Source organism: Podarcis pityusensis, assembly GCF_964106645.2.
Source record: "Podarcis pityusensis genome assembly, chromosome: 14".
Taxonomy (NCBI): Eukaryota; Metazoa; Chordata; class Lepidosauria; order Squamata; family Lacertidae; genus Podarcis; species Podarcis pityusensis.
Window position 1 is genome coordinate 35,704,116 of NC_138039.1, and position 26,055 is coordinate 35,730,170.

General features: G+C 46.4%; 2 protein-coding genes across 2 annotated transcripts; one reads left to right on the forward strand and one right to left on the reverse strand.

The window, feature by feature from the left end:
- Window positions 1–855: 855 nt before the first annotated feature.
- MRPL46 (mitochondrial ribosomal protein L46) lies at window positions 856–8,147 on the reverse strand. The gene is made up of 4 exons (XM_080980541.1): window positions 7,906–8,147; window positions 4,969–5,146; window positions 2,172–2,345; window positions 856–1,252 (listed from the first exon to the last, which is right to left on the reverse strand). The coding sequence occupies exons 1-4, from the start codon at window positions 8,107–8,109 to the stop codon at window positions 1,002–1,004; spliced, it is 807 nt and encodes a 268-aa protein (XP_080836667.1). The 5' UTR covers window positions 8,110–8,147; the 3' UTR covers window positions 856–1,001.
- Window positions 8,148–8,812: 665 nt separating this feature from the next.
- MRPS11 (mitochondrial ribosomal protein S11) lies at window positions 8,813–24,856 on the forward strand. Its single transcript, XM_080980595.1, has 6 exons — window positions 8,813–8,972; window positions 13,025–13,141; window positions 15,922–16,020; window positions 17,491–17,620; window positions 22,198–22,263; window positions 24,515–24,856. Exons 1-6 carry the CDS (start codon window positions 8,920–8,922, stop codon window positions 24,620–24,622), a joined length of 573 nt encoding a protein of 190 aa, XP_080836721.1. The 5' UTR covers window positions 8,813–8,919; the 3' UTR covers window positions 24,623–24,856.
- Window positions 24,857–26,055: the final 1,199 nt, after the last annotated feature.

Consider the following 26,055-nt stretch of genomic DNA (forward strand, 5'->3'; position numbering starts at 1 on the left):
TCTTTGCAAAGGCCTCTAAAATTCCCTGTATTCTAGAGCCAACAGATACTTGGGAAAATCAAGTCACAGAGAGGGCAAAACGGAAGGCATTAAATTTGGAACTGTTGCTGGAGTTGCAAGTGTATTGAACCTCCTCCAACCCTATAAATTTTGCAGTCCAAATATGTTACAGTTTGCTTCCACGATCCAAGTGTAGAGGAAGTATCTCTTTGCCATCTGCGAAATGGAATTTTGAATTTTGTTAAAACATTTATATTTGAATTGTGGAATAATGATTTTTTAAAATATTTTTTGCCATTTCCATTGAGTACCACAATATTGCCTTATGATGGGCTACTAAAGAGTTGGGGAACCACCAGTCAAATCTAAAGTCTTCTCCCTGGCAACTTCAGCCCATCATCTGCTCCTTATCTTCCAGGTGCTTTAAAAAAGTACTAAAACTCAGAACATCTATCAAAAGAGATGGGAAGACAGACAGGTCTTGAATGTGCCCGGAAACCGGAATAGGTGAGAAATCCAATTAAAGCCAATTCTGTTTGCCTGTCCCAAACAGAACTGTGCAAAAAGGAAGCAGCTTTCACCCTATTCACATATAAGTGACAGCAATCTCTCTCTCTCTCTCTCTCTCTCTCTCTCTCTCTGTGTGTGTGTGTACATGCAACAGGTATCACACTTGAGACTGTTATGCCCAAAGGAGAAAGGCTGTTTTGCCGCAAGAGGGTTTTCTCAATTAACCTAAAGCCTCTCTAATTCTTCTACATGAGACAGCTGTCTGTACTGTCTATTGTGCTGCGCTAGCCTTGCCAGGAGGTGTGTGCATTTAAGAGCACACAGCTTAAACATACAACAGATTCGTTGATTCTTGGACTCTTTTATTTAGCGAAGAGGCAAATACGCACACAAATGGGATCCTCGCTCTGCAAACGTGAAACAAACACTGAACAAATTCTTCGTCCAAGGCAGTAATCTTGACACAGGGATAAAAACACCATCTCCAGCACTCACAAGTCCACAAGAAAGCGAGCAACCTGGGAGTGGTACTTGGGTTTCAAGTAGTCCGCCAGCTCCCCTTTGCTGACCCAGACGTAGTCCACTTTCTCACTGGCCAAGGGCAAATGGCTGCCCTCCAGGAGGGCTTTGAAGAAGAAGACCTTGGCTCCCATGCCGTCTTCTGTCTGGGCCGCCTTGGGGAACTTGTACTTGTAAAAGCCGCATGGCGCGTTGCCTAGGAACTTGGCCTCCGTGTGGGTTCCTTGGAGGTTCAGGAGTCAGGCAGGAAAAGAAACAAGGGAGGAAACATATTTGTAAGATCAGGTGATACAGAGACAGTAGAATATACCTGGTGATGAATAATTTTGCCCCTGCACCCCATTTTAAGGTGTCTGTCTTTGGCTGGAATATATAGACCCTGCCACCAACTGCCTCAAATATGCTGAATAATATTTAGCATTTGTACAGCATGCTGAAACTGCTTCACACACAAGATCCACAAACTGTCAGGAACAGAGTTTCCCAAACTTATTTGGCCTACTGCCCCATTTTCAGGAAAAATATATATATTACTCAGTGCCCCCCTGGAAATCTACTTTCTTTAAGCAAACAAACAGAAAGATGCAATGACAAATGTATGTTATTTTATGTATCTTTATTTCTACCTACGTCCTACAACATAGTAAAGATGTTGTTGTAAATAAAGACACCTTGAAGCTTGAAATTATAAAATTATTTATTAAAATCAAGCATAGTAACATTTAACTCTGTTACACCGGTAAGCGTCATTACACAAAAGATGAAACACTTCCAAACGGCTTTTCAAAATTTTCTTCTTTCTTTATGCTTCCACTGCCCCCTTATTTTTATCCAATGCCCCTCAACTGCACCCGAGGCTACTACTGCCCAATATAATCCACTTTGGGAAACATAGGTCTGGAACTTCCCTTCTCTATAAAGTTTCCTGCTCTCTCTCCCCCCACAAACCCCCACTGGGCCCAGCAGTAATTTAAGAGATAAGATTGGTAACAAGTTCCCTGTCCCAAGAGGCTTGCAATCTACCAAAAAATTGTGATAAATAAGACACAAGGGAGGATAGAGAAAGGGAAGGGAAATAGAGCTACCGATCAACAGGGGAAGATTCTGAGAGTGTTTCAGATACGCACACCTTAATCACTGACCTGAGAGAGAGGCTAAGGCCCGTTCTGCTGTGGCTCGCAGAGTCTCCCCTTCTTGCCACTCTGTTTGAGGCAGGAGCCAAATGTCTTGGTCCCCAAGCTTCTGCTTAACCAGGAGCAGAAGGTTCTGGTCTAACTTCCTGTTCAAAGATGTCCGGTCATTTTTCTTGTCAGCCTCTGCCAAAGAAAGAAGCCACGAGTCAAAGGAATTCAGCCAGCCAGTGATGAATGGGATTCCCAGAAGTCTTTGTTGAAAAGGCCACATGAAACCATGTCAAGTAGCAACACTCAGTTCAGGTTGCCTAGAAAACACGCTAGGAAGAGTTTGGAGGCCGCTTGCAACCTGAACAGCATACATCATATTTTGCACCTTTGGGTGACAAGCAGAATTGCGTATTCCCCCCACCTCTCTTTTTATTTTAAAAAAGGTCATTGAAGTAGTTCGGTGTCTAATCTTATTAGACTTATTAAAATTGGCTTTTAGTTTGTAGGGCTCAGACAAAAATACCTGCAGGGGGGTGCACAGATTCTGAAGTGTGTGACCTTTTGGCAACGTCTACCTCTAAAAATAAACTGCCCTTCTTTCCCCCGCTCAATTCACAAAATCATTTAAGGCAGAGAAGCTGGATTTAGCCAAATTTAACACTGTTTGTTTCAAACAGAGAGCTTGAATGTGAGCATTCCACTTCTAATTGAAGAGTGGGCAGCTGGATGCTCAATGGAGGGTTGCAAATAGCCACTTGCCAGCTGCCTGTGGAGAACAGGAATTGCCTCCAGGTGAACAAGTGGAGGAATCATGACCACGTTGGTTCTTATGCCACATCTGATTATTACATGGGCTCAATTGGGACGCGGGTGGCACTGTGGGTTAAACCACAGAGCCTAGGACTTGCTGATCAGAAGGTCGGCAGTGAGCTCCCGTTGCTCAGTACCTGCTCCTGCCAACCTAGCAGTTCGAAAGCACGTCAAAGTGCAAGTAGATAAATAGGTACCGCTCTGGCGGGAAGGTAAACGGCGTTTCCGTTCACTGCTCTGGTTCGCCAGAAGCGGCTTAGTCATGCTGGCCACATGACCCGGAAGCTGTACACCGGCTCCCTCAGCCAATAAAGCAAGATGAGCGCCGCAACCCCAGAGTCGGCCACGACTAGACCTAATGGTCAGGGGTCCCTTTACCTTTTTAACATGGGCTCAAGCTATTGTTTTCTTACGGAAAGCGGAGAAATTAAAGGATTCCTTGCTCTGCTGATAGGATGAAAATCAAAACAGGAGCATTAAGCATCAAAGACTCATTTCTGTGTCCCTTTTTGAACAGGGGGGTAGAAAACTTTAAATGTCTTTATAAACCATAGCTTTCCTCAGTACTTTGGGAGAGGTGTGTGTGTTTGCTGTACTCTTTTGAGCACCTGCTTTAAACATTTTGTTTAATTTTTTAAAAAACTTTTTTTCCAAATTTTAGTATTTCTGATAAATCCTGCAGAGGTTTAACTAGAATCAAGCAATATATAAATGTTGTTTAATTCATTAATCATTTGGAAGTGATATCATTGGGCTCTACTGTTTCCTGTAAAGAACACAACACTCCCTGTGGACACAATCCAGTTTCTCTTACTAAAAATATAGTTAATTAAAGTCTCCCCCTTCCTAGCACACTGCCCTGTATTTTATTCTCACCAGATTAGAATTAATCCAAGCCTAGTTAGAACCAAGCATCCCCAACAACAGGGCTAAGGGACCTTTTTGGACCAGAGGGCTATGTCCTTATCTGGCCCCACCCCATGGGCCCACTTTGGACAGGTGAGTGGGACAAAACACCTGTCAATCACCTTGTCATCATGCCATCAGATGGGCAAGGCAACCCACCTGCCAGCCATCTGATGTCCTTATGCCATTGGCTAATTGACATGTGGCCTCTCCCACCCCCTGTCAAAGTCCGCTGCACAGAGCTTCCCAAGCACCCAAAAATGGGCACTCGGAAACTGCAGCACAAGCGGCTTTGCTGCTCCTGTAGCAGCCAAGTGGTTTGCACTGAAACTGCTGCTAAACCAGTGGTCTTCCCAACTCTGTTTTAGCAGCAGTTTCAATGCATACTAGTTGGTGCTACTGGAGCAATATGCTCCTGTCTGTCCTGCCCATCAGCTGAAACAAGTCTTACTCCAGCAAAGTAACAACCCAGAGCTCACTTTCAGCTGACATATGTTAGCGGGGAGGTTGCTGCAGCATAAGGAAAATTCCCTGCCAAGCCAAAGGGGGAGGTCTGATGGGCCAAGTCTGGCCTTCAGACTGGAGGCTCCCCTACCGCTGCCCAACAACACCCCAATGAGGTAGGTGGAGGATGATGGGAATCTGTGTACGTGCAGCTACTCACACAGAGTCAATTAAGGTTTGGCAGACAGCCAGAAGGCAATCTGCAGGAGTAAGTCTGCCTGGTGATAAGAGAGACACGGAGACCGCTCCCTGATTGATCAAGCTCTCTCAAGGGAGTGATACTTAATGGCCTACTAACTGGAATGCGTTAATTCAGTGTTTGTGTTGAGAGTTCTCTGTCAGTGTAGGAGTTGTGAGTCGTATCACAGAGAGCTAGCAAAAGATTCGTGTTCTGTTCCTGTAAATAGTCCACTGTATATAATAAACACCTAACTACAAGTTCCTGGTTCCTGCTTCGTCTATCCTGTCTGCAGCCAAGTCGCCAATTGCTTCCGTGGATTCTGCGTGTACTCTGCTAGGTCTGGCTAAGGTCCTGCAACTAGTCAGAAAGTTGCGAAACACCAAATAGGTTTTGCCAAATAGGTTGGGCTTGAACCTGTTATCCGTGGGGCAGGATTGAACTTCCGGAATTTCTGTTCCCACAAGTCTTCCACATCTTGAATCAGCACGATCTCCTGCCCAGTGTCGTCATCGTCTTTTTTCCTCCGCAAACGCTCCTCCTCTGCAAAGCGGCGGAGTTCGTGGTCTGAATAGAGGCTTTTCTCCATCTCGACCTGGCAAAGCAAAATAAATAGAAAACTGTCCGATCTGGAGCCCAGCCAGCAGGCTTCTGCAAATCACTTTCCTGAGTGCTGCATTGTTTAAGACGAGGTTGGGGAATTCGTGGTCCTCCCACTCTCATCAAGTATGGCAAACGGTCTGAGATTATGGGGAAAGCCGTCCAGCAACATCTGGAGGGCCACATGTTCCAAGATGTGCAAGAAAGAGATTTTTTATTTCAGCATGCAAGATACAACACCAGTAACACAAGATGTAGCATGTTGAACAGAATCCAGGGAACCTCAGTCACCCCCCCCCCAAAAAACACACCTTGTCCCTTGAGTGGTAATTGTGAAAATTACCTCTTACAAAGATTAGATGTGTTAATTGTTACGCTGAAGTTTTTTAGCCTTGTTGCTATCAGCCAAAGGCCCTCCAAACACAAGGCTTACATGCCTCAGAACTGTTGCCGGCGCCCAAAATCTTTTATTTCACCTCCCCTTCCTCAGACATCCAGCCTTTATTCATATCTCACTAAACTGAGCTCTGCCACACGATGAAGTCAATTCTAGAGTGGCTTTCAGAAACAATCATGCAGGAAGCAGGCAGGATCTGCTCTGTCCTCCTTCTCCCACACTAGCAGCTGCTTCCAGCTGCTGGAACCACATGGAAGAACAGACACTAGAAATCACCAGCCCCTTGGGAGCCCCATCTGCGCAGCTTCATCCTCCCCTTCACTATCTGGATTCACTCACCGGGACTTAATTTGACTCAGCTCAAGTGTCTGCCTTTCAGAGCATCTTTCTCGCTCCACTGAATCTCATGATAATTGTTTGTACATTTATCCTCCCCTTCCTCTTATTTATTTAAGATATATGTGGGAACCTTTGGTTCTCCAGCCATTGTTGAACTACAGCTCCCATCAGTCCCAGCAAGCATGGCCAATGGGCAGGGTTGGTGGGAACTGTAGTTCAGCAGCATCTGGAGTTTTCCACACCTGAATTAAGGCTATACCCAACTACACAGAATATACCCACTGAATCTAATGGACTCAACTTACTCGTGCCCATTGTTTTTAATGGGTCTACTCTGAGTTAAATAGGAATATAGCCCCAATTGGTTAAATTTCTGTTCCACTTTTCATCCCAAAGAAGTCCCAGGCAGTAAAACAACAGATTTGTTTTTTTTAAAGGGTGGAACTCTGCCCAAGACCCTGGATAGCTGCTGCCTTTTTAAGAGTAGGCAATGGTGGAGTGCAACCTTTATTTTTTTATGATTGTTTTTTATTAAATTTGTATATCACCCTTCGTTTGAAAATCATAGGACAGTTATAAAACGGTAGAGTAAATAAATGCATCATTCCTTAGACATGGTATAATAATTTTCCATATTATCTTTTAGATAAAGATAATGGGACCTCTAAATTCCGAACATCAGACCACTGCATGTGAACACCAGTTACTGGGTTGGAGGGACAAACCAGGAGATTACAGTGGTACCTCAGGTTACATATGCTTTCAGGTTACATACGCTTCAGGTTACAGACTCCGCTAACCCAGAAATAGTGCTTCAGGTTAAGAACTTTGCTTCAGGATGAGAACAGAAATTGTGCTCCGGCGGCGCAGCGGCAGCAGGAGGCCCCATTAGCTAAAGTGGTGCTTCAGGTTAAGAACAGTTTCAGGTTAAGAACAGACCTCCGGAACGAATTGAGTACTTAACCCGAGGTACCACTATACTGCTGTCTTCATCTGCGTGCAAGTAGACATCCAAGTAAACATCTCAGAGAAATCTGGGAAGCTGCTGACTGGGAGGGGAAGGAAGGGTGCTATTTGACCCTCCAGATGTCATTCAACTCCATCAGCCAGTGATGATAGGAGAAACCCCCGCTGAATTTAACTGTACTTGCTTCTGAGCAAAGCTGATTCAGATTGCAGCCTAAAGCAGCAAGAGGGGACCTGTGGTTCCTCCAGATATTACTGGACTCTCAGCTCCCATCACCCCCAACGACTGGCCACAATAGTTAGGGAAATCCGGGAAGGGAGTCCCAACAATCGCATCACTGCTTTAGGCTGCAAACCGAGCCATGCCTACTCAGAAGTAAGTCCAACTAACTTGTTGAGATTCCTGCATTGCAGGGGGTTAGACTAAATGGTGCCAGATATCCTTCCAGGTCTACCATTCTGTGATTCTACACTCTCAGGTAAATGGGATTAGGATTGCAGTTTTATCAATCTGATCCAGCAAAATACCTTTTACAGTATATGGTTTTGAATGGGGGCGAGGGAGAGATTGGCTGGCAATTTGTTGTTTACAAAATTAAAAGCTATATCCAGTGGTACCTCGGGTTAAGTACTTAATTCATTCCGGAGGTCCGTACTTAACCTGAAACTGTTCTTAACCTGAAGCACCACTTTAGCTAATGGGGCCTCCTGCTGCAGCCGCAGCACAATTTCTGTTCTCATTCTTAACCCGAGGTAATATTTCTGGGTTAGCGGAGTCTGTAACCTGAAGCGTATGTAACCTGAGGTACCACTGTATGTATGTGTGCGTGTGTATATATATATATATATATATATATTGCTTTTATTTTTGTTGTGTGAGTATATATATGTGTGTTAATTATATACACTCTATATATACACACACAATATATATAGTTTTCAATTTTTGTAAATAACAAATTATTACATCGGCCACTCTGAGGCTCCCCTCTCCCATTCAACAGGCTGCTCCCGCCACCCGATGTGCGCATGCGCCCCTCTGCCACTTTCACCTGCTGCAGCAGCTCCGTCATTTCTTTCTCCTCCAGACTCATCTCCTGACTGACTCTGGGCGGCCTTTGCAAGCAAAGCGCCCCGAAAAGCCTCCATTTCGGCCCCGCTGCCGCGGAGCCGCCGGAAAGGCCCCTCCGACAAGCGCGGGTCGGCCAGTTCGCCGCAACCCCGCTCAGAAGCACCCTGGCCAAGGGTGCCGCCATGTTTGTCACCTCCGGACCACAATGCACCGCGGCGGCAACCCGACCGTAGAGGTAGGAATGAAGAGTTACACGCTGCCGGCGATTTCATTTTCCCATTTATAATTACAGTTATTTAGCCTTTCCGCCAAGAAGTGCAACGCCCTGTCCTTATCTTATTTTCACAACAACCCTGCAAAGTAGGTTAAGCTGAACAGGCAGTGACTGGCCCAAGGTCACCCAGTGAGCTTCATGGGCGAATGAGGATTTGAACCCTCACCTCCCAAGTCCTAGTCTGACAGTCACCATAATAGCTGCCCCTGCTTTATTTTTAGAATGGTTCTTAAAATTACTATTATTTGTGTCGTTTTTCACACACACACACAATAAAGTCTCAATACGACTCACAAGAAGGTAAAAGAACTTAAAAGAAATTTCTCCACGAAAATGGACCCGTGTTCGAACAATGATATGATCACTCTTCTTTAATATATTTATGACTTTTCGTTACGTTTACGTCCTGTAGCTCTAGGAAATTCCCATCTCCATGGTGGAAATCCGTCTCTAGTTTCCATTGCTGGCTAGCAGGGGGCGACAACGCACCATGGTCGAGGCCCGGGCGCCGTACGTTCTCCGCCCACGCTTTTTCCAGGTCTGGGCGCCGCCATTTTAGGATTAGTCGTACGCAGGGGCTCTGTACGTAGAGAGGGTGCCGCCATTTTGCCATCGCCTATAACCGCGAGAAGAGCTTTCCGCTGTAGCGCCGCCCCTACCGTCCTTTGAGAGCTTCGCGGTGCCCGGCGAGAGGGATCCAGACGGTGGCGGGGAAGGATCATGATTCCTTGGTTGGCGCATGCCCGGCGAGGGCTTTTGGGGGGCGGCTCGGGGTAAGAAGTCGCAGGCCGGGGTGGAAAGGGCTGGGTTGGTCGGGAGGAAAGTTCTGGAGGTTCAGTTTGGGAGGGCTGCTGTTGGGAATGCCAGGCGGCTTGTCTCCCTTCAAGGCCCTTCTGCCTTTAAAATTTGCAGGGAAGGCAGAAAACCAACAGGTGGAGCATCTGCCATCGCTGGGCAGGCTGCTATTGGGGAGCCAGGTGGTTTGTCTCTCTTTAAGGCCCTTCTGCCTTTGAAGTCAGTAGGTAAGGCAGAAATCCAACAGGTGGAGCATCTGCCATCACTGGGCAGGCTGCTGTTGGGGATGCCAGGCGGTTTGTCTCCCTTCAGAGCTCTTCTGCCTTTAAAATTTGCATGGAAGGCAGAAATCCAACCAGTGGAGCTTTCACCCATGCCTCCATGCTGGGGGACGTCTGTACCCAGTGATTCTATTAACGATTTGCAGCATCGTGGATGCACAAGCTAGTGGAAAAAAGTGGCGGACTAAGACTTGGGAAGATCCAGGTTCGAATCCCTATTTGGCCATGCTCAATGACCTCCACCCAGTCGCTCGTGTGCAATCTCTCAAGCAGGGATCTTGAGAGGCAACTTTTGGGCTGGGTTTGTGGCCCACCGGAAATAGCTGAGTACCACCACCTCAGTCACTTTGGGCGCTGCTCCCCGATTCAGAAGCTGCGCCCCCCCCCCCCCGCTTTAGTACAATAATCTGTTTATCTCAAGAACACGGGATGAGAGCCTCCTCTGGGCTTTATCAGCCTGACTGAGAGAGTAAAGTGATTTAGTTAAAGGATGGACCCATAGATCTGTGTGGGGGAGAGCCCTGCAGAAAGTCCCATGTTCAGTCTCAGACATCTTCCATTAAAAGCATCCTAGGTAGCAGGTTTGGGAAAATGCTCCTTACCTCAGCCCATCTGGAACTACTGGCAGTAGCACACAGCATTTTAAAGACACTGTGAGAAACTCGGCTAGATGGGTCATTGGTCTGATCCAGCAGGCTCTTATGGTCTTAAAACCTGCTCAATGGGAACACTGCTTCCACCAGGTTATCTCAGATGACCGTGCTGGATACATAGCAGATTCATATGTTCATACAGCTTTATTATTATTATTATTATTATTTATACCCCACTCATCTGGCTGGGTTTCCCCAGCCACTCTGGGCGGCTTCCAACAAAAGATTAAAAATACATTAAAACATCAGTCACTAAAAACTTCCCTAAGCAGGGCTGCATTCAGATGTCTTCTAAATGTCAGATAGTTGTTAGTTTCTTTGACATCTGATGGGAGGGCGTTCCACAGGGCGGGTGTCATTTCATTACCAACTTCCCCCAACTTGGTGCCCTCCAGATGTTTTGAACTGCAGCTCCCATCAGCCCCAGCCAGCAGTTGTAGTCCAAAACTACACCAAGGATACCAAGTTAGGGAAGGCTGATAACTCACAACTGCACATTTAACTTCTGCACATTCAGCTCTGTGTGCTTGGCAAAAATAAAAGGGGGCAGGCATCTGGAGGGGGCGACGACTTTGGCAATCCCCACCCCCATTGCATCCAATGTGCTCCAGCTATACACAAGTTTAGCTTTATGCACTATTCTTGGAACGCAGCCTTTGCATAAGCTGAGAATTGTCTGTAGTTCAGTACAGTGGTACAGTACCTCAGGTTACAGACGCTTCAGGTTACAGACGCCGCTAACCCAGAAATAGTACCTCGGGTTAAGAACTTTGCTTCAGGATGAGAACAGAAATAGTGCTCCGGCAGCGCGGCGGCAGCAGGAGGCCCCATTAGCTAAAGTGGTACCTCAGGTTAAGAACAGTTTCAGGTTAAGAACGGACCTCCGGAACGAATTAAGTACTTAACCCGAGGTACCACTGTAGTATTTCAGACACATCTCTTTCCCTTCCAGATGCTACTAAATTTCTCGTCTGTTGGAACCACTAATACTGTTTTGTTGTGTAGGTAGGTAGACCAGGGATGAAGATATTACAGCCCAGGTCTTGTGAAGGACCACCTTGACATATATAACCCTGCCCATACACTTGAGATCTACCAAGGGTCCTTCTTCAGTGCCTGCCTTTTAGGATGGTGATCAAAGGAGATGGGCGCTACTCAGCAAGGGTCCTGAAACAATCATGGACTTTCCCCTTCAGCTCTGGCACTTGGGAGGCCTTTTGAACACCTTCCTCTTCATGGCTACCTTTAATTGATATCCATCCATCGCTTGCATCTCTGGAGCAGATTCTCCTATTCTTCTGCTGCAACTTTTTATTAAGCACTCAACTCCGCTGTACTCTTTGTGAGGGCACCGTTGCACTTACCAGCAGGTTAAAAAATGCTATTAAACCCAATCAAATATTTTAAAATCCCCAGAGCTGTGAGACGCATTGGTGTTTTTTTGGTTGGTTTGTTTTTTAAAATCCTCCCAGCTCTACTCATGTCACAGGAATTGGTGGCTATTGCAGCAAGGCCGTTGGTTCACATGGAAACGCTTGCAATCTGCTGAAGCGATAGCAATCTCTTCCTCTCCATCCTGTTCAGCAAGGTTATAGATGAGCCCGTTTAATTAATTGCTAGGAGTGGTTGCACAATGTTGCGTGGTTGGACAAGGTCTGCAGATGAACTTCTTTTGTGGGTGATATTCTTAATTGTATACACTCTTCATAACGTATGCTGTTGAAGTAGCAATACAGACTTGCAGTGAAAATGGCCCTCTTCCTATTGAAGTGACAAGGCATGGGTTCCCCCCACTCCCACCCCATTCATTCTAGACATCCTTGAATTAAGAAGGTGTTTTCAGGGAGTGGGTGTTAAAATACACAACTGATTGCCCTTTTTATTATTCTTGACTAGTATTTCAAGTGATGTCTGGTTTTTAATTCCCTCTTTTGGTGCGCTGGAATGACAGTCGTAAATGTCTTGCAAATGTATCAAACAATTCTGATGGCCTTTTGAAAACCACTTTGGGGGGGGGGGAAGCCTTGTGAGGTGGGTCAGTTTGAAAATCAACAGTGAGGCTTTGATCTATATATTTTCTCTCTATGTGGACCAGTTGTTGATTTATTTACTACTTTAAAAAAACAAGAACAAACCCTTAAGCATCCTCCAAATCGTTCAGGGCAGTATATGTGAGTTTTCTTCTCTTACCCTTGCTCCTCCTTGTTTTATTCTCACAACTGCCCTGCATGGTAGATCATTTACAAGTACTTTCCTGTTCAATTGGACCAAGGCAGCTATCAAATCCAGAATTCGATTCTCACAGTAGCCACCCAGATGCCTGTAGGAAGTTAGGAAGCAAGACTTGAGTGTGACATCGCTCTCCCCACTTGTGATTTCCAGCAGCAACTGGTATTTGGAGGCTTCACTGCATCTTGTGGGAGCGAGTCCCAGAGTTTAGCCCAGTGCTACATGCAGAAGTACTTCATGCCTTTCTGTCCTGAATCATCCAACATTCAGCTTCGCTGGGCAGTCCCTAGGCTCTAGTATTATGCAATTAGGAGGAGGGGAGCAAAAATCCATCTATTTCCTTTCTTCACGCCACGAGAGAGTGTGATGGGCTTAGGCTACCCAGTGAGCGCAATTGCAGGACTTGAACCCTCCCACTGTGGCCTCCTGCATAGACAAAATGGCAGTATCCACACTCAGGAAGGATGCTTCGGTGAAATTGAGTGAGCTTCAGAAGTACAAAATAACTTGTGGAAGGAGGGAGATTGCTTGGTAGTCACAGAATACTCAGGGGTAGGGGAAAGGGGGGGGGGCTAGAGGAGATGGAACAGAAGGGAACCTAGAAGGGGGAACATCCTGGAAGGCATAGCTGGGCACCCTGAAAAGGAACACTCTGCACTGCAACATTTTTGTTGCAGGTACAAATTTTGCCTTTTAAAAGTGCCCCCATCCTTTAAATCGAGCGACTATCAGCAGGTGGAATTTGATTGGCCAGTCCTGAAAATTAATTTTTAAAACTCCATCAGCCTACTGTGTTGTTTTTTCAGTCACTGCTCTAGCTCTGCTAACCTGCAACCTCCGGCTTCTCTCTCCTTATGGCAACTGCAGGGTTACCCTGTCTCGCGGTGTGCAGACAAGTATCCAGAGACTTCAAGGGCAAACTGGGAATTCCACCAGCCCAGCTGCTGAAGAAGAGGCAGAAGCTGCGAACAACAGCGACTTCAGGTGAGGCGTCGTTTCGCGCGGTTTCGAAAAAAGGCATGAGGCACTGCTGTTGTGACATTCAGAGGGCCCAGTATCCTGTGACCCAAAGGGACCACCTTAAGGAACACGCAGAAACCATAGGAAATTTGAAAACAGATTTCTGGAGTCCCTTTCCAGAAGATCGCTTATTGATATCGGCTCTTCTGGAGTTGCATCTTTCTGCCTGTGGTTGCAAACAGCCTTTAGAATTGTGTGAAATGCTTTGAAATTGTTTTGTTTGCAGCTTAGTCTCACATGTTTCAACTGAACTTCGGGGAGAGAGCCAGTGTGCACCCAGGAGGTCCCAGTTTGCACACATCCCTCTCCTCCTTCACCCAGTGTTTGTGGTCCTGGCAGTGACTTCGCTCCTGCTGTGTGCCTGTTCTTCTTTAGTGTCCATGCAAAGACACAGTGAAGGGATGCGGGTGGCGCTGTGGGTTAAACCACTGAGCCTAGGGCTTGCCAATCAGAAGGTCGGCGGTTCGAATCCCCGCGACAGGGTGATCTCCCGTTGTTCAGTTCCAACTCCTGCCCACCTAGCAGTTCGAAAGCACATCAAAGTGCAAGTAGATAAATAGGTACTGCTCCGGCGGGAAGGTAAACGGCATTTCCGTGCGCTGCTCTGGTTCGCCAGAAGCAGCTTAGTCATGCTGGCCACATGACCCGTAAGCTGTACACCGGCTCCCTCGGCCAATATAGCGAGATGAGCGCCGCAACCCCAGAGTCGGTCACGACTGGACCTAATGGTCAGGGGTCCCTTTACCTTTAAAGACAGAGTGAGAGCTAGGAGGACTGCCCTCACTCTGATTTGGCTTCAGGTGTCACTGTGCTGCCAAGCCTCTGAATTTTGCAGTGTGATACAAAACCACTCTGAGGGACGGTACCTATAGGATCCTTATACCAAGTCAGACCATTGGTTCATTTAGCTCAGTATTGTCTGCACTGACTTCCAGGATCTCATACAAGGGGTGTTCCTGGCCCTACCTGGAGATAGCAGGAATTGAACTCAGGTACTTCTGCATGCAGGGCAGACACCTTACTTCTGAGTTACGGTCCCTCCCCTAGATTTCCTGCCCTTGTTTTGCATCTTCAGGTAAAGAAAAATAAAATAGCTGCCATTGATAATGGAGATGCTTACCTCACTGGACTCCTTGGCAGGTTTTGAATAAACATTCACAATTTTTTTACTGATAATAATCAGCTAAACAGTTTGAGGATCTATACAACTTTGTAGCATGCAGAAAATAGCATTATTGGAGAAACCAAAGACTGGAACTGAGGGAAGTCGGGGGGTGGGGGTTCTGTGGGGGGGGGGGAGGAAAAATGGGGGGGAAATAAGGATATGTTTTTGGATAATATGTTTTGTTATAACTTTGAATAAAAAAAAGAATTTGTTTTATTCTGGGTTGGTTTATTTGATGTTTTAATGTGCTGTAAACTGCTTTGAGATTTTTCCTGTAAGCTGCACCCGCAAATTAGCCGCACCTTTAAAATTCAAGGTGGTGGTGGTGGACTAGGAGACAATACCCAAATATGAGCCAGTTCCTTAAAGTTCCCTAGATTTCCTGCCCTTCTTTTGCATCTTCAGGTAAAGAAAAATAAAGTAGCTGCCAATGATAATGGAGATGTCTGTTCTGGAAAATGGCTTAAGTGGGGTGTTAGAAATGCAGATATATAAGTTCATCTCCAAATGGCACCTTAAACCTAGTTTACAATCGCTGCCATGAATTGTCTGGCACCATTTTTTAAAAATGAAATTTATTGCTGCTGTTATTATTCATTTCACTTTCATACCGCTTTATACCGTATTGGCCTAAATATAAGCCGCACTCCCTCCCCCCCAAATTCCGACCGTGAAAAGTTAAAGTGCGGCTTAAATTTGCGAACTTACAAAAATTGGCTTTTCCGATATCGCTGCTGAAACAGACATACGGTAAAACAGAATGGGTGTGAGTGCCTGCGGAACTTTAAGGAACCGGCTCATATTTGGGTATTGTCTCCACCACCACCTTGAATTTTAAAGGTGCGGCTAATTTGCGGGTGCAGCTTACAGGAAAATTCTCAAAGCAGTTTACAGCACATTAAAACATCAAATAAACCAATCCAGAATAAAATAAAACAAATTCAAGCTTCAAGGAAAATATTTGAGATCCTTCTCTAAGTGACATTTTGCTTTCCCTATATATTTTTTTAACCTACGTGATTTATATAGCTGCCCCGTTAACAGAAGTACTGTAGGAAGCCAGTATGGTTCAGTGGTTAGAGTGTCAGACTAGGACCTGGGAGATCAGGGTTCATATCCCCACTCAGTCATGATGCTCAAAGGGTAACTTGGGGCCAGTCACAGCCTCTTAGCCTAGCTCACCGGGTCGTTGCAGGGATTAACTCTGGAGGGGGTGAACCATGTACTCCTTGGAGAAAAAGATTGGCTGTAAATGCAGTATATAAGCTCTTCTGCTTGTCTGTTTAAGAAAGCTGGAGGCTGCAGCCAGATAGATGTCAGTCGCTAGACCACCTGTGAATGAGTTAATGAAATTAGAGTGGGGGAGATGCCTGCTTAGTCCCAATTTAATTTCACTAAAGCTGAGCATCTTAAAGGTAGGAGAATGGGCAAGGTGAAGCAAGAGTAAGCCAAGTGCACTGTTTGCTGTTAAGACTTCTTAAACCTCCCCAGGCCGCACAGAGGTTCTTTTCTGAATGCCCAGACCGTGTTAAGCCTTACATCAAAACTTTACATTCTCCCTTCCCATTTCACTTTTCAGCTTTTACCCCCCGGCACCAGGGAAAGGGAGCGCTCTGCGGTGGGATGGGAAGAAGTTCGAAGAGATCCCAATAGCTCACATCAAAGCTACATATAACAAGTAAGTGGCACGTTTTTCCATCTGTGGTGGATTTGCCCCGAGCCTGCAGATTGGGGTGAGGATCTGTCCCCCTTTAGTGATGGGGCTGAATAAAGACAACATGGAAATGTCTGAGGTGAGAGCCAACCTGACTTAACTGTGGATGGTTTTACACAACGTTTTGCAAAAAATATATCAAATGGGGCCTTTGTTTATTCATGCCATTAAGGTTCTATATGACGCAGGAGGCACTGTGGTGTAAACAACATAGCCTAGGGCTTGCCGATCAGAAGGTCGGCGGTTCAAATCCCCACAATGGGGTGAGCTCCCGTTGCTCGGTCCCTGCTCCTGCCAACCTAGCAGTTCAAAAGCACAAAGTGCAAGTAGATAAATAGGTACCACTCCAGTGGGAAGGTAAATGGTGTTTCCGTGTGCTGCTCTGGTTTGCCAGAAGCAGCTTAGTCATGCTGGCCACATGACCCAGAAGTTGTCTGCGGACTAACACCGGCTCCCTCGGCCTATAGAGCGAGATGAGCAGGCAACCCCAGAGTCATCCACGACTGGACCTAATAGTCAGGGGTACCTTTACCTTTGAGGTTCTATATAAAGAAAATTATGCACTGGTTCACACTAATTCCTGTAATTCTGTGAGACTCATGAGCAGGACTAAAGAGGGATGCCCCCATCTCCTTCCCCCCAATTATTTGCTGTATGTTTAGAACCATTGGCTGTAGCCCTCTGTAATATTAAAAATCTACAAGGATATTGAATTACAGCTAAAATTAAAGCATGTATGAGACTGGAGTTATTATTGAATATGACTTTGTTTGGCAGACATTCAAGGGTTAAGTATATGACGGTCATACTGAAAGCTGACTGGTAATGTCTTTACAATCTTCAGCCATCTCTCTGTAAAAGCATAACGCTTTGGGGAAGAGAAGGGAGGGAGGGTCACAATTTTTATCGGTGTGTTTCATGATGTTATTGTATTTGTTGTATCTCTTTATCCTTAAACTTAATAATGATTTTATTTTTTATACCTCGCCCATCTGGATGTGTTTCCCCAACCACTCTGGGCGGCTCCCAACATAATTAAAAGCACAATAGAACATCAAACATTAAAAACTTCCCTAAACAGGGCTGCCTTCAGATGTCTTCTGAAAAGCAGATAGTTGTTTATTTCCTTGTCATCTGATTGGAGGGCGCTCCACAGGGCGGGCGCCACCACCGAAAAGGCCCTCCTCTGCCTGGTTCCCTGGAACCTCACTTCTTGCAGTGGGGGAACCGCCAGAAGGCCCTCGGAGCTGGACCTCAGTGTCTGGGCTGAAGGATGGGGGTGGAGACGTTCCTTCAGGTGTATGACGAAGGGGGTGGAGCAGTTTCCGCTGTGAGGTTACAGCATTTGGGTTTCTTTAGTCTAGAGAAAAGGCAAGCGAGGAGTGACGTGACAGAAGTCTGGAAACAATGCCCTCTTCTCTTCCCTCTTTGCAGTACTCACATCCTGATCACCTCGCATGAGAACGTCGCCTTGACCCTGTCGACCTGCGGTAGCGAAGGGTTCAAGAGCGCCAGGAAGGCCACCGCCATTGCGGCACAGACCACAGGGATCGCAGTAGCAGCTGTGAGTGAAATCCAAGTCGCGGCACCCCTGGAGGCAAAGGTTTTCCTGATGGGGAAGGGCGGGGCCAGTTTTACCGCTTGGACAGATCTTCTTGACGCAGGCGGGGAATCCCAGTGTGTTGGCTCTGTGTTATTTGCACAGAGCTCCTCACTTGCATCCTGCACCTAGATGATGACCACAAAACTCTTTGCACATTTAAAGAGCTGTAATATATGCCGATGGCGCTGTGGGTTAAACCACTGAGCCTAGGGTTTGCCGATCAGAAGGTTGGCAGTTCGAATCCCTGCGACGGGGTGAGCTCCCGTTGTTCAGTCCCTGCTCCTGCCAACCTAGCAGTTCGAAAGCACATCAAGTGTAAGTAGATAAATAGGTACCACTCTGGCAGGAAGGTAAACGGCGTTTCTGTGAGCTGCTCTGCTTCACCAGAAGCGGCCTAGTCATGCTGGCCACATAACCCGGAAGCTGTATGCCAGCTCCTTCAGCCAGTTAAGCGAGATGAGCGCCACAACCCCAGAGTCGGTCACGACTGGACCTAATGGTCAGGGGTCCCTTTAACTTTACCTTTAATATATGCTAGTATTTTTATTAGATGTTAAACTTACTGGTCATTTGTCACCCAAAGAGTCTCCAAGTGACATTGAAAAAAATATTCATAAATAAAGTGATACCTCGGTTTTCGAACATCTCCGTTGACGAACATTTCGGTTTTCGAACGCCATAGACCCGGAAGTAAATGCTTTGGTTTTCGAACACACCTCGGAAGTCGAACAGGAAACACAGCTTCCACTGAGTGCAAGATGCTGAGGCCTCATTGTTGGCTATTGAGTTTTTGGTTTTTGACTGTTTCAGAATTCGGAACGGTCTTCCGGAACAGATTACGTTTGAAAACTGAGGTACCACTGTACATTGTACTGTAGAAAAGGGGAAGGAGGGGGTCATATAACACGTTAATATTTGAAGGGGGACAGCCCCCCCAATAACAGTGATAGAAAACAGTGATAGAAAACAGTGATAGAAAACATTGACACCTCCAAGAAACAAAACAGTATTCCCACCCAATAACCAGCAGATGATGATGATGATAATAATAATAATAATACAGTGGTACCTCGGGTTACATACGCTTCAGGTTACAGACTGTGCTTATCCAGAAATAGTACCTCGGGTTAAGAACTTTGCTTCAGGATGAGAACAGAAATCGTGCTCCGGCGGTGTGGCAGCAGCAGGAGGCCTCATTAGCTAAAGTGGTGCTTCAGGTTAAGAACAGTTTCAGGTTAAGAACGGACCTCCAAAATTAAGAATTAAGTACTTAACCCGAGGTACCACTGTAATAACAACAACCACCTCCACAACAACAACCACCTCCATTAGTTTGTCAGCCTGTGATTTTGCTATTGAAATCTTCCCCTCTCCACCCAGAAGACATTGGAGCCCTCAATTCTCGGCAAGATCTTGATCACAAAGATGTTTGCATGAGCGATAGAAAACAAGCCGTTGGTTCAGTGGCAAACCCAGGCTTGTAGCTGCATAGTGTAAAAGGAAATATCTGAGTACAGTACTAAAGCCAGTGAGAAAAGGGCTGCAGGGATCACTCTCTCGTTGAAACAGAGCCCCCTTCTTATTTGGGGGCTCATTCCCTCACTTGATTGACTCATAACCCTATTTAGTTTTGCACATAGTTTCAAGATGAAAATTGGTTTTCTCCTACATCTAGTTCAGTCCAGAGTGCTTGTGAAGAGCTTCTGCGCAGAGATGATGGATGTGTATTGTCAGTTCTTGGTGTCCCAAGGGTCTTGCTAACAGCTTTCTGGGTGTTGGTGTATGTTTTAAGTGGGCTCAGAAAACGGGAATGAGCATTATAAAGGGAAAAGTTCCAGTGTGCCTTGAAACGGGTGACTTATATTGAGCACTGGTCCTGCTGATTGAAATTAATGGGCCTAAGTCAGCCACATTCATTAAATTCAGTGGGCTTACTCTGAGTAGGACAAACATGTGACTATCACCCTAATTATTTATTTCTATGATTTGTATTTACAGTATTGCTATAGAAGAAAAGACCACTAAAATAGCCACTAGATGGCAACCTTCCCATATTATATTCAGGGCATCCCATATTCTCTCTAGAAAGTTGCCAGTAGCCAGTTTGGAAGTAGGAGACATTTAACAGCACCGCCAGTATGGTAGGATTAAATGCCCTAGAATGGAACATTTCAGTTTTGCAAATGTAGCAAGTTCTCTCACATTACAAGGCCATAATTCCCGTCCGCAGCCTGCTTTTTCTCTCTCTTTTTTTGCATCTTAATTCATAGAATCATAGAACTGTAGAGTTGGAAGGGACCTGAAGCGTCATCCAGTCCAATTCCCTACAGTTCCCTTCCTCCCAGAATGCCCTTTTACCATAACGCAATGCGGATGATTAATAATAATAATAATAATAATAATTTATTATTTGTACCCCGCCCATCTGGCTGGGTTTCCCCAGCCACTCTGGGCGGCTTCCAACAAAGATGAAAAATACGCTAAAATGTCACATATTAAAAACTTCCCTGAACAGGGCTGCCTTCAGATGTGTTCTGAATGTCAGGTAGTTGTTTATCGCTTTGACATCTGAGGGCGTTCCACAGGGCAGGCGCCACTACCGAAAAGGCCCTCTGCCTGGTTCCCTGTAGCTTGGCCTCTCGCAGTGAGTGAACCGCCAGAAGGCCCTGAGAGCTGGACCTCACTGGATGATAGAGAGGAAACCACTACCACTTAGAGCCTATTTGCACAAGCCCCGTCAGTACCTCTGCAACTGCAAAGCTCTTTTCCTGCGGTTTCCAATCCATCACCATTATATAAAAAAAGATACAGTGGTACCTTGGGTTACAGATGCTTCAGGTTACAGACTCCGCTAACCCAGAAATAGTACCTCAGGTTAAGAACTTTGCTTCAGGATGAGAACAGAAATCGTGCAGCGGCAGTGGGAGGCCCCATTAGCTAAAGTGGTGCTTCAGGTTAAGAACAGTTTCAGGTTAAGAACGGACCTCTGAAATGAATTAAGTACATAACCAGAGGTACCACTGTAATTCCCTTATCTGTGGTTTCTTAGAACAGGCCAAGGGCCCATCTAGTCCAGCATTCTGGCCTCCAAGGGGCCGGCCAGATGCCTCTGGGATGCTCACAAGCAGAACTTGGAAGGCGTCATAACTTTTCCCACCTTCAGTACCCAACCACTCTTACTCAGAGGCAATATGGTCTCCGACAGAGGAGGTACAACATGGCCATTGTGGTTTACTAGCTGTCAAGAGCCTCCATGAATTTGTCTACTCTTCTAAAGCCATCCGAGGTGTTAGCAATCCCTGCCTCTTGTGGCAGTGAGTTCCAAGCTCAGCTGTGTGAAGAAAGATTTGCTTGCCTTCCTCCTGCCAATGTTCTGCTTTGTTGAATGGCTCCGGAATGTAACATTACCGAAGAGGGAGGAGAACTACTTCTTATCTACTTAGTTCTCAACATCCCATTGTCTTATCACGTTGCTCCTCACTCACCGTTTTTCCTAAGCTGAAAAGCCCTGCCAAGGATTGTAACCTTCCCTCGGACGGTAGCTGCTTTCCTAAGCCGCATTTGTTGTGCTTCTCAGTTTTATGCAACTCCTAAAACCTTCCTTGCAGTCAAGATCTAGCCACTCTGCTCTCTCTCCCTCTTCACCACCAAGCAGCTGCTCAGTTGCTGACTTCCAATTCTTCCTAAAGAAATCATTAATCCATTGTGCCGTAGTGGTTAGAGCATTGGACCCGGACCCGGGTGACCAGGGTTCGAATCCCCACCAAAGTCATAAAGCTCATTGGGAGATTTGCTCTCAGCCTCACAGACCTCGCAAGGCTGTTGGAAGGTTAAAACAGAGGAGGGGGAGAAGAAAGCACTGCACCTGGAGCATTTTGGAGGAAAGGCAAATAAGTATGTAAATAAATATATAGAAAGAAATATGACCATCAAAATGGCAGACACAATCCTAAAATTGTTTGCTTTCCACCACCCCCTCAACCATAGAATTTCCCCCCTTCATCATTCCTGATATGGAGAGAGCTCTACTCGCAAGCCACTGTATTCTGGGGGCATGTTGATAATAATAATAATATACTTATCATTATAGTATTTCAGGTACTGACCCTAAACAGGAAGGTTTGTCTCTAGGAGGTTGCCCACCTCAATGACATTCAAAGCTCATGCTCTTGTTGTAAGCCTGAGGGACTGTCTTTGTATAGATTTAGTAAGCTGCTCCGGTGGGGAGGGGTGATTTTTGGCTCAAGCACAATGTGAAGATGCTTAAAAACAATCCAGGCAAGACACAGACCAACCTGGCCCCATCCACTGACCAGATAAGGAGCAGCTTGCTTTCCTCTTCCCTCCCTGTTCCATTTTCCTTTGATGAGATGTCTATGAGAGCATGACCTTGCTGACAGAGACAGTCTTAATATATGCAGTGCTCAGAAAATGTCAGGTGCTTGAGAACTGTTTAATAACAACAGCAAACGTGGAGACCGAACATGGGGGTGGCTCTTTGGCTAAATGTGCAAAACGTCTTTGTTTTCCCCACCCAGAAAGCATCGGCGAAGGGTGTGTCCCACGTCCGAGTTGTGGTGAAAGGCCTAGGACCTGGCCGCCTGGTAAGTGCCTGCGTTTCCTTACTGAGGATTCTCATTGGTCCTGCTGTGCTCATTGAAATTAATGGACATTACAAGCTTAAGTCCATTCTATTTTAATCCACCCTGGGTGCTGTTGGTGCAGATGGCACATTACAGGGTGGCAAAATAGAAGAAGGCAAGTCTCTGCCCTTGCCCCCAAGGAACACACAGCCTTTTACATTTTGAAAGCAGGAGAGATGCAAAATGAAAAGGTAGAAGCAGAAACAAATGTGGGGGACGGACATTAGCTGATTGTTTCAGTTGATGGTGAGGACCAGTGGGGATTGTCAAGAACTTATATGGCTCAAGACACAGTTCTAGGGTGAAACTTTCCTTAAAACGTGCCTTTGCTAATTTATATGCATAGGTGACTCTGGGAAATGAAGGGCCAAGAAATTTTTCCATTGAGAAACTGACCTGTGGCAAAAGAAGTAGCCTCAATTTGGAGTCTTGTTTCCGCCTGAACTTGCTGGCCACTGAGCCTCCCCATCTCTCCTTAGCTGCTGTTCATTCTCCCTGGGGCACCTTCCTTACAAATCTTAAGGCGCCAGGCAAAAGCATTCCTCTTCAACCAGGCCTTCAGCTGATTAATATTCTACAGCCTTTAAAATGTGGTTTTGGGGGGGGGGGTATTGTAAGGGACACAGGTGGCGCTGTGGTTTAAACCACAGAGCCTAGGGCTTGCCGATCAGAAGGTCGGCGGTTCGAATCCCTGCGACGGGGTGAGCTCCCGTTGCTCGGTCCCTGCTCCTGCTAACCTAGCAGTTTGAAGCATGTCAAAGTGCAAGTAGATAAATAGGTACCACTCTGGCGGGAAGGTAAATGGCGTTTCGGTGTGTTGCTCTGGTTCGCCAGAAGCAGCTTGGTCATGCTGGACACATGACCCGGAAGTTTTACGCCGGCTCCCTCAGCCAATAAAGCGAGATGAGCGCCGCAACCCCAGAGTCAATCACAACCGGACCTAATGGTCAGGGGTCCCTTTACCTTTACCTTATTGTTCTCTCGTTTCTCTTTTAACTACTTATTTGTGGTTTGATCTCATGTTTTTATCTTGTGAACCGCCCTGAGATCTTTTGTTTAAGGGCTGTATATAAATCTAATAAATAAATACATATTTTCCCCATCCCACACCCCTGAAGCAGTTAGGCTTGGGGTGGAGAATAGACCCTTCTATTGGGAACCTATAGAAGAGTTGCGTCTCCCACACTAAAGCCTAATTGTCATACAAAGGGTGCCATTTTCACAGGGGCCACAGCACACGGAGAGAAGCCTTCCCTCTCCCACTGTAGCCCCCCCTGAAAACATCCCCGCCTACCCCCAAGCTGTAATTAAGCATGGAGAGAGGGGAACTTTCGCTTGGCTCTAATAGAAGGGTTTCCCCCACAAACCAAACTGCAATAGAGGGGAAGAGGGTAGAGAGGACACCACAGACCGGATTAGAAGGTGGTCAGGGAAGGTCTTGGGTTCAATATGCAGCATCTTATTCATCTATTGCATTTATATCCCGCCTTTTTCTCCCCAACAACCCTGTGGGGTAGGGTAGGCTGGGAGGCAGTGGCTGACCCAAGCCTCATGGCCAAGCTGGGATTTGAACCTTGGTCTCCCAGATCCTAGTCAGCCACTCGAACCGCTACACTACACTGGCTCATCTCCAGGCGAGGCTGGGAGAACCGCTGCCAATCAGTATGTAGACCCAGGATTCCCCAACCCCATGCCCTCCGTCTGTTGTGGACTACAGTTCTTATCATCCCCAGGCAGTATGTCCAGTGGTCAGGGATGGTGGAAGGTCTGGAAAGCCTGATTTTGACAATAAAGTGGTCTGATTCCATATAAGGCCCAATCAGCACCCCGCTTTAAACAATCATGGCTTCCCTCCCAAAGAACCCTGGGAAGTGTAGTTTGTTAAGAGTTGTTAAGACTCCTCCTTCTTCTCACGGAGCTGAGTTCCTAGGGAACTCTTGAGAATTACAGCTCCGAGAGGGGAGCAGGGGGGTCTCCTGGCAACTCTCAGAACCTTTAACAAACGGCATTTTGAGGGGAAGCTATGATTGCTAAATTGGAAACCACAGTGTGTTTCTTTTTTAAAAGGTATAGTGCCGATGGGGCCTGAGTCAGCTTCTCTCTCATCTTCCCATGCAGGAAGCTAAATGTTGTGTTGTCTGAAGGGTGGAAAAAACACTCCCCCCCCCTCTCTCTCTCTCTCTCTCTCTCTCTCTCTCTCTCTCTCTTTCAGGCAGCCATCAAAGGACTTACCATGGGTGGCTTGGAGGTGATTTCCATCACAGATGACACCCCAATCCCACACAATGGCTGCCGGCCTCGAAAGGCACGAAGACTGTGAACCAGGAGCAGAGAGTCGAAAAGAGAGAGGAAGAGAGACTATGTTTGGGGCTCGTGCAAGTCTGCTTCTGATGCACCTCCTGTAGCCATCTTGAGGGGGCAGCGCTACCTGCCCATTATTCCTCTGTCAAAATGTCAAAATGGAGATGGCCTTGAGCTTAGCCCAGTCACAGAACAAGCAAGCGGCTGTTTTTATCATCCAAACAAGTCTTGCCTATAAAATCTGTAGGTTAAAGTTGCCGCCTCTAAATGTCTCGTTTCTCAGGCTGCCACATTTTTATTTTACTCTATTTTCTCTCTGGAATTCCCCAGGAAGAGGGATTGATGACCAAGCCACACTTGTCACTTGCTGTTCTGTGAAGGAAACAGGGGGTCATATCCCTACGTTTAAAGCCCACAGCTTCACCCCCAAAGAATCCTGGGAAGTGTAGTTTGCACCTTCTCAGAGGTGCAGTTCCCAGAACCTTTAGCGAACTACATTTCCCAGGATTCTTTGGGGGTGAAGCAGTGTGCTTTAAATGTCTAACGTGGAGGAGAGTCTCTTGTCCAAAGATGACTGGAAGGAGGTAGGGCTGTTCCTGGAACATCTCAGGGAATTGGAGTGGGTGGGTGTGAGAGCATGCCACAATTTTTTTCCCTACACCCTGCCACGCAGCTCGGAAGGTAGGTTGCTCCCAGTCCCCCCTCCCCAGTTCCCCAGTTTAAACAGCCCTGTTATCTGTTCCCGATAACCTCGCAGCTGCGACCCACAAATGTTGACCATTGCAGCTGGGAGGTTGGCTGATTACTCAAAGCCAGCCTTGCAAGAAAGCTGAGCAGAGCCGATGCTTATAGTTAATGAACAGCCAGCAAACATACTTTGTTTTGTCATGAGCGCTAATGGGGCGTAGATTGCTCCCCTTCGGTCCAGCTGCCAGCTCCAAAGTGAATGTTGTTGTGTCTGACTCCCTCCCCTTGATGCCATTATTTTTCCTTCTTTGGTTCCTAATGTTGTAATCAACTCTGCTCTTCTTTAAAAGAAAGGGTGCCATGGCAACCAGGCAGCCATTTTAACTCCTGACTGCCCTTGTTATGCATTGCTGAAAAAAACGACTCTTTTCCCTCCCTCCCCAACTTTTCTTGCTTCTCTTTTTTTATTTATTTGTGTTTGCAGAGAGGGGAAGGATTGGAATCAACTTGTTTTGCTTTAAGGCAGGTACAGAGATGGGGTTTGGATTTGAACCGGTTAGGAAGAATGCAAAATGAGCGCAGTGGCCCACCCAGTCAGGACCGCAATATCACAAGGACCAGCTCCCCCCATATGAACAGACCTGGACCCTGCAGTCATTATCTGAGGCCCTTCTTCATGTGCCTCCTCTGCGACAGGGTCTGGAGCACAGCAACACGAGAACAGGCCTTCTTGGTGGTAGCTCCCCGCTTGTAGAATGCTCTTCC

What these genes read in the sequence shown, in the direction of transcription:
- MRPL46 (XM_080980541.1), bottom strand. Translation starts at nt 8,109, where the DNA reads ATGGCGGCACCCTTGGCCAGGGTGCTTCTGAGCGGGGTTGCGGCGAAC. An exon ending in TGACGGAGCTGCTGCAGCAG is followed by an intron (nt 5,147 to 7,905) that starts GTGAAAGTGGCA and finishes TTGCTTTGCCAG; the next exon opens with GTCGAGATGGAGAAAAGCCT. An exon ending in GGCCTTAGCCTCTCTCTCAG is followed by an intron (nt 1,253 to 2,171) that starts GTCAGTGATTAA and finishes TGAACCTCCAAG; the next exon opens with GAACCCACACGGAGGCCAAG.
- MRPS11 (XM_080980595.1), top strand. Translation starts at nt 8,920, where the DNA reads ATGATTCCTTGGTTGGCGCATGCCCGGCGAGGGCTTTTGGGGGGCGGC. An exon ending in GCGAACAACAGCGACTTCAG is followed by an intron (nt 13,142 to 15,921) that starts GTGAGGCGTCGT and finishes TTCACTTTTCAG; the next exon opens with CTTTTACCCCCCGGCACCAG. An exon ending in ATCAAAGCTACATATAACAA is followed by an intron (nt 16,021 to 17,490) that starts GTAAGTGGCACG and finishes CCCTCTTTGCAG; the next exon opens with TACTCACATCCTGATCACCT.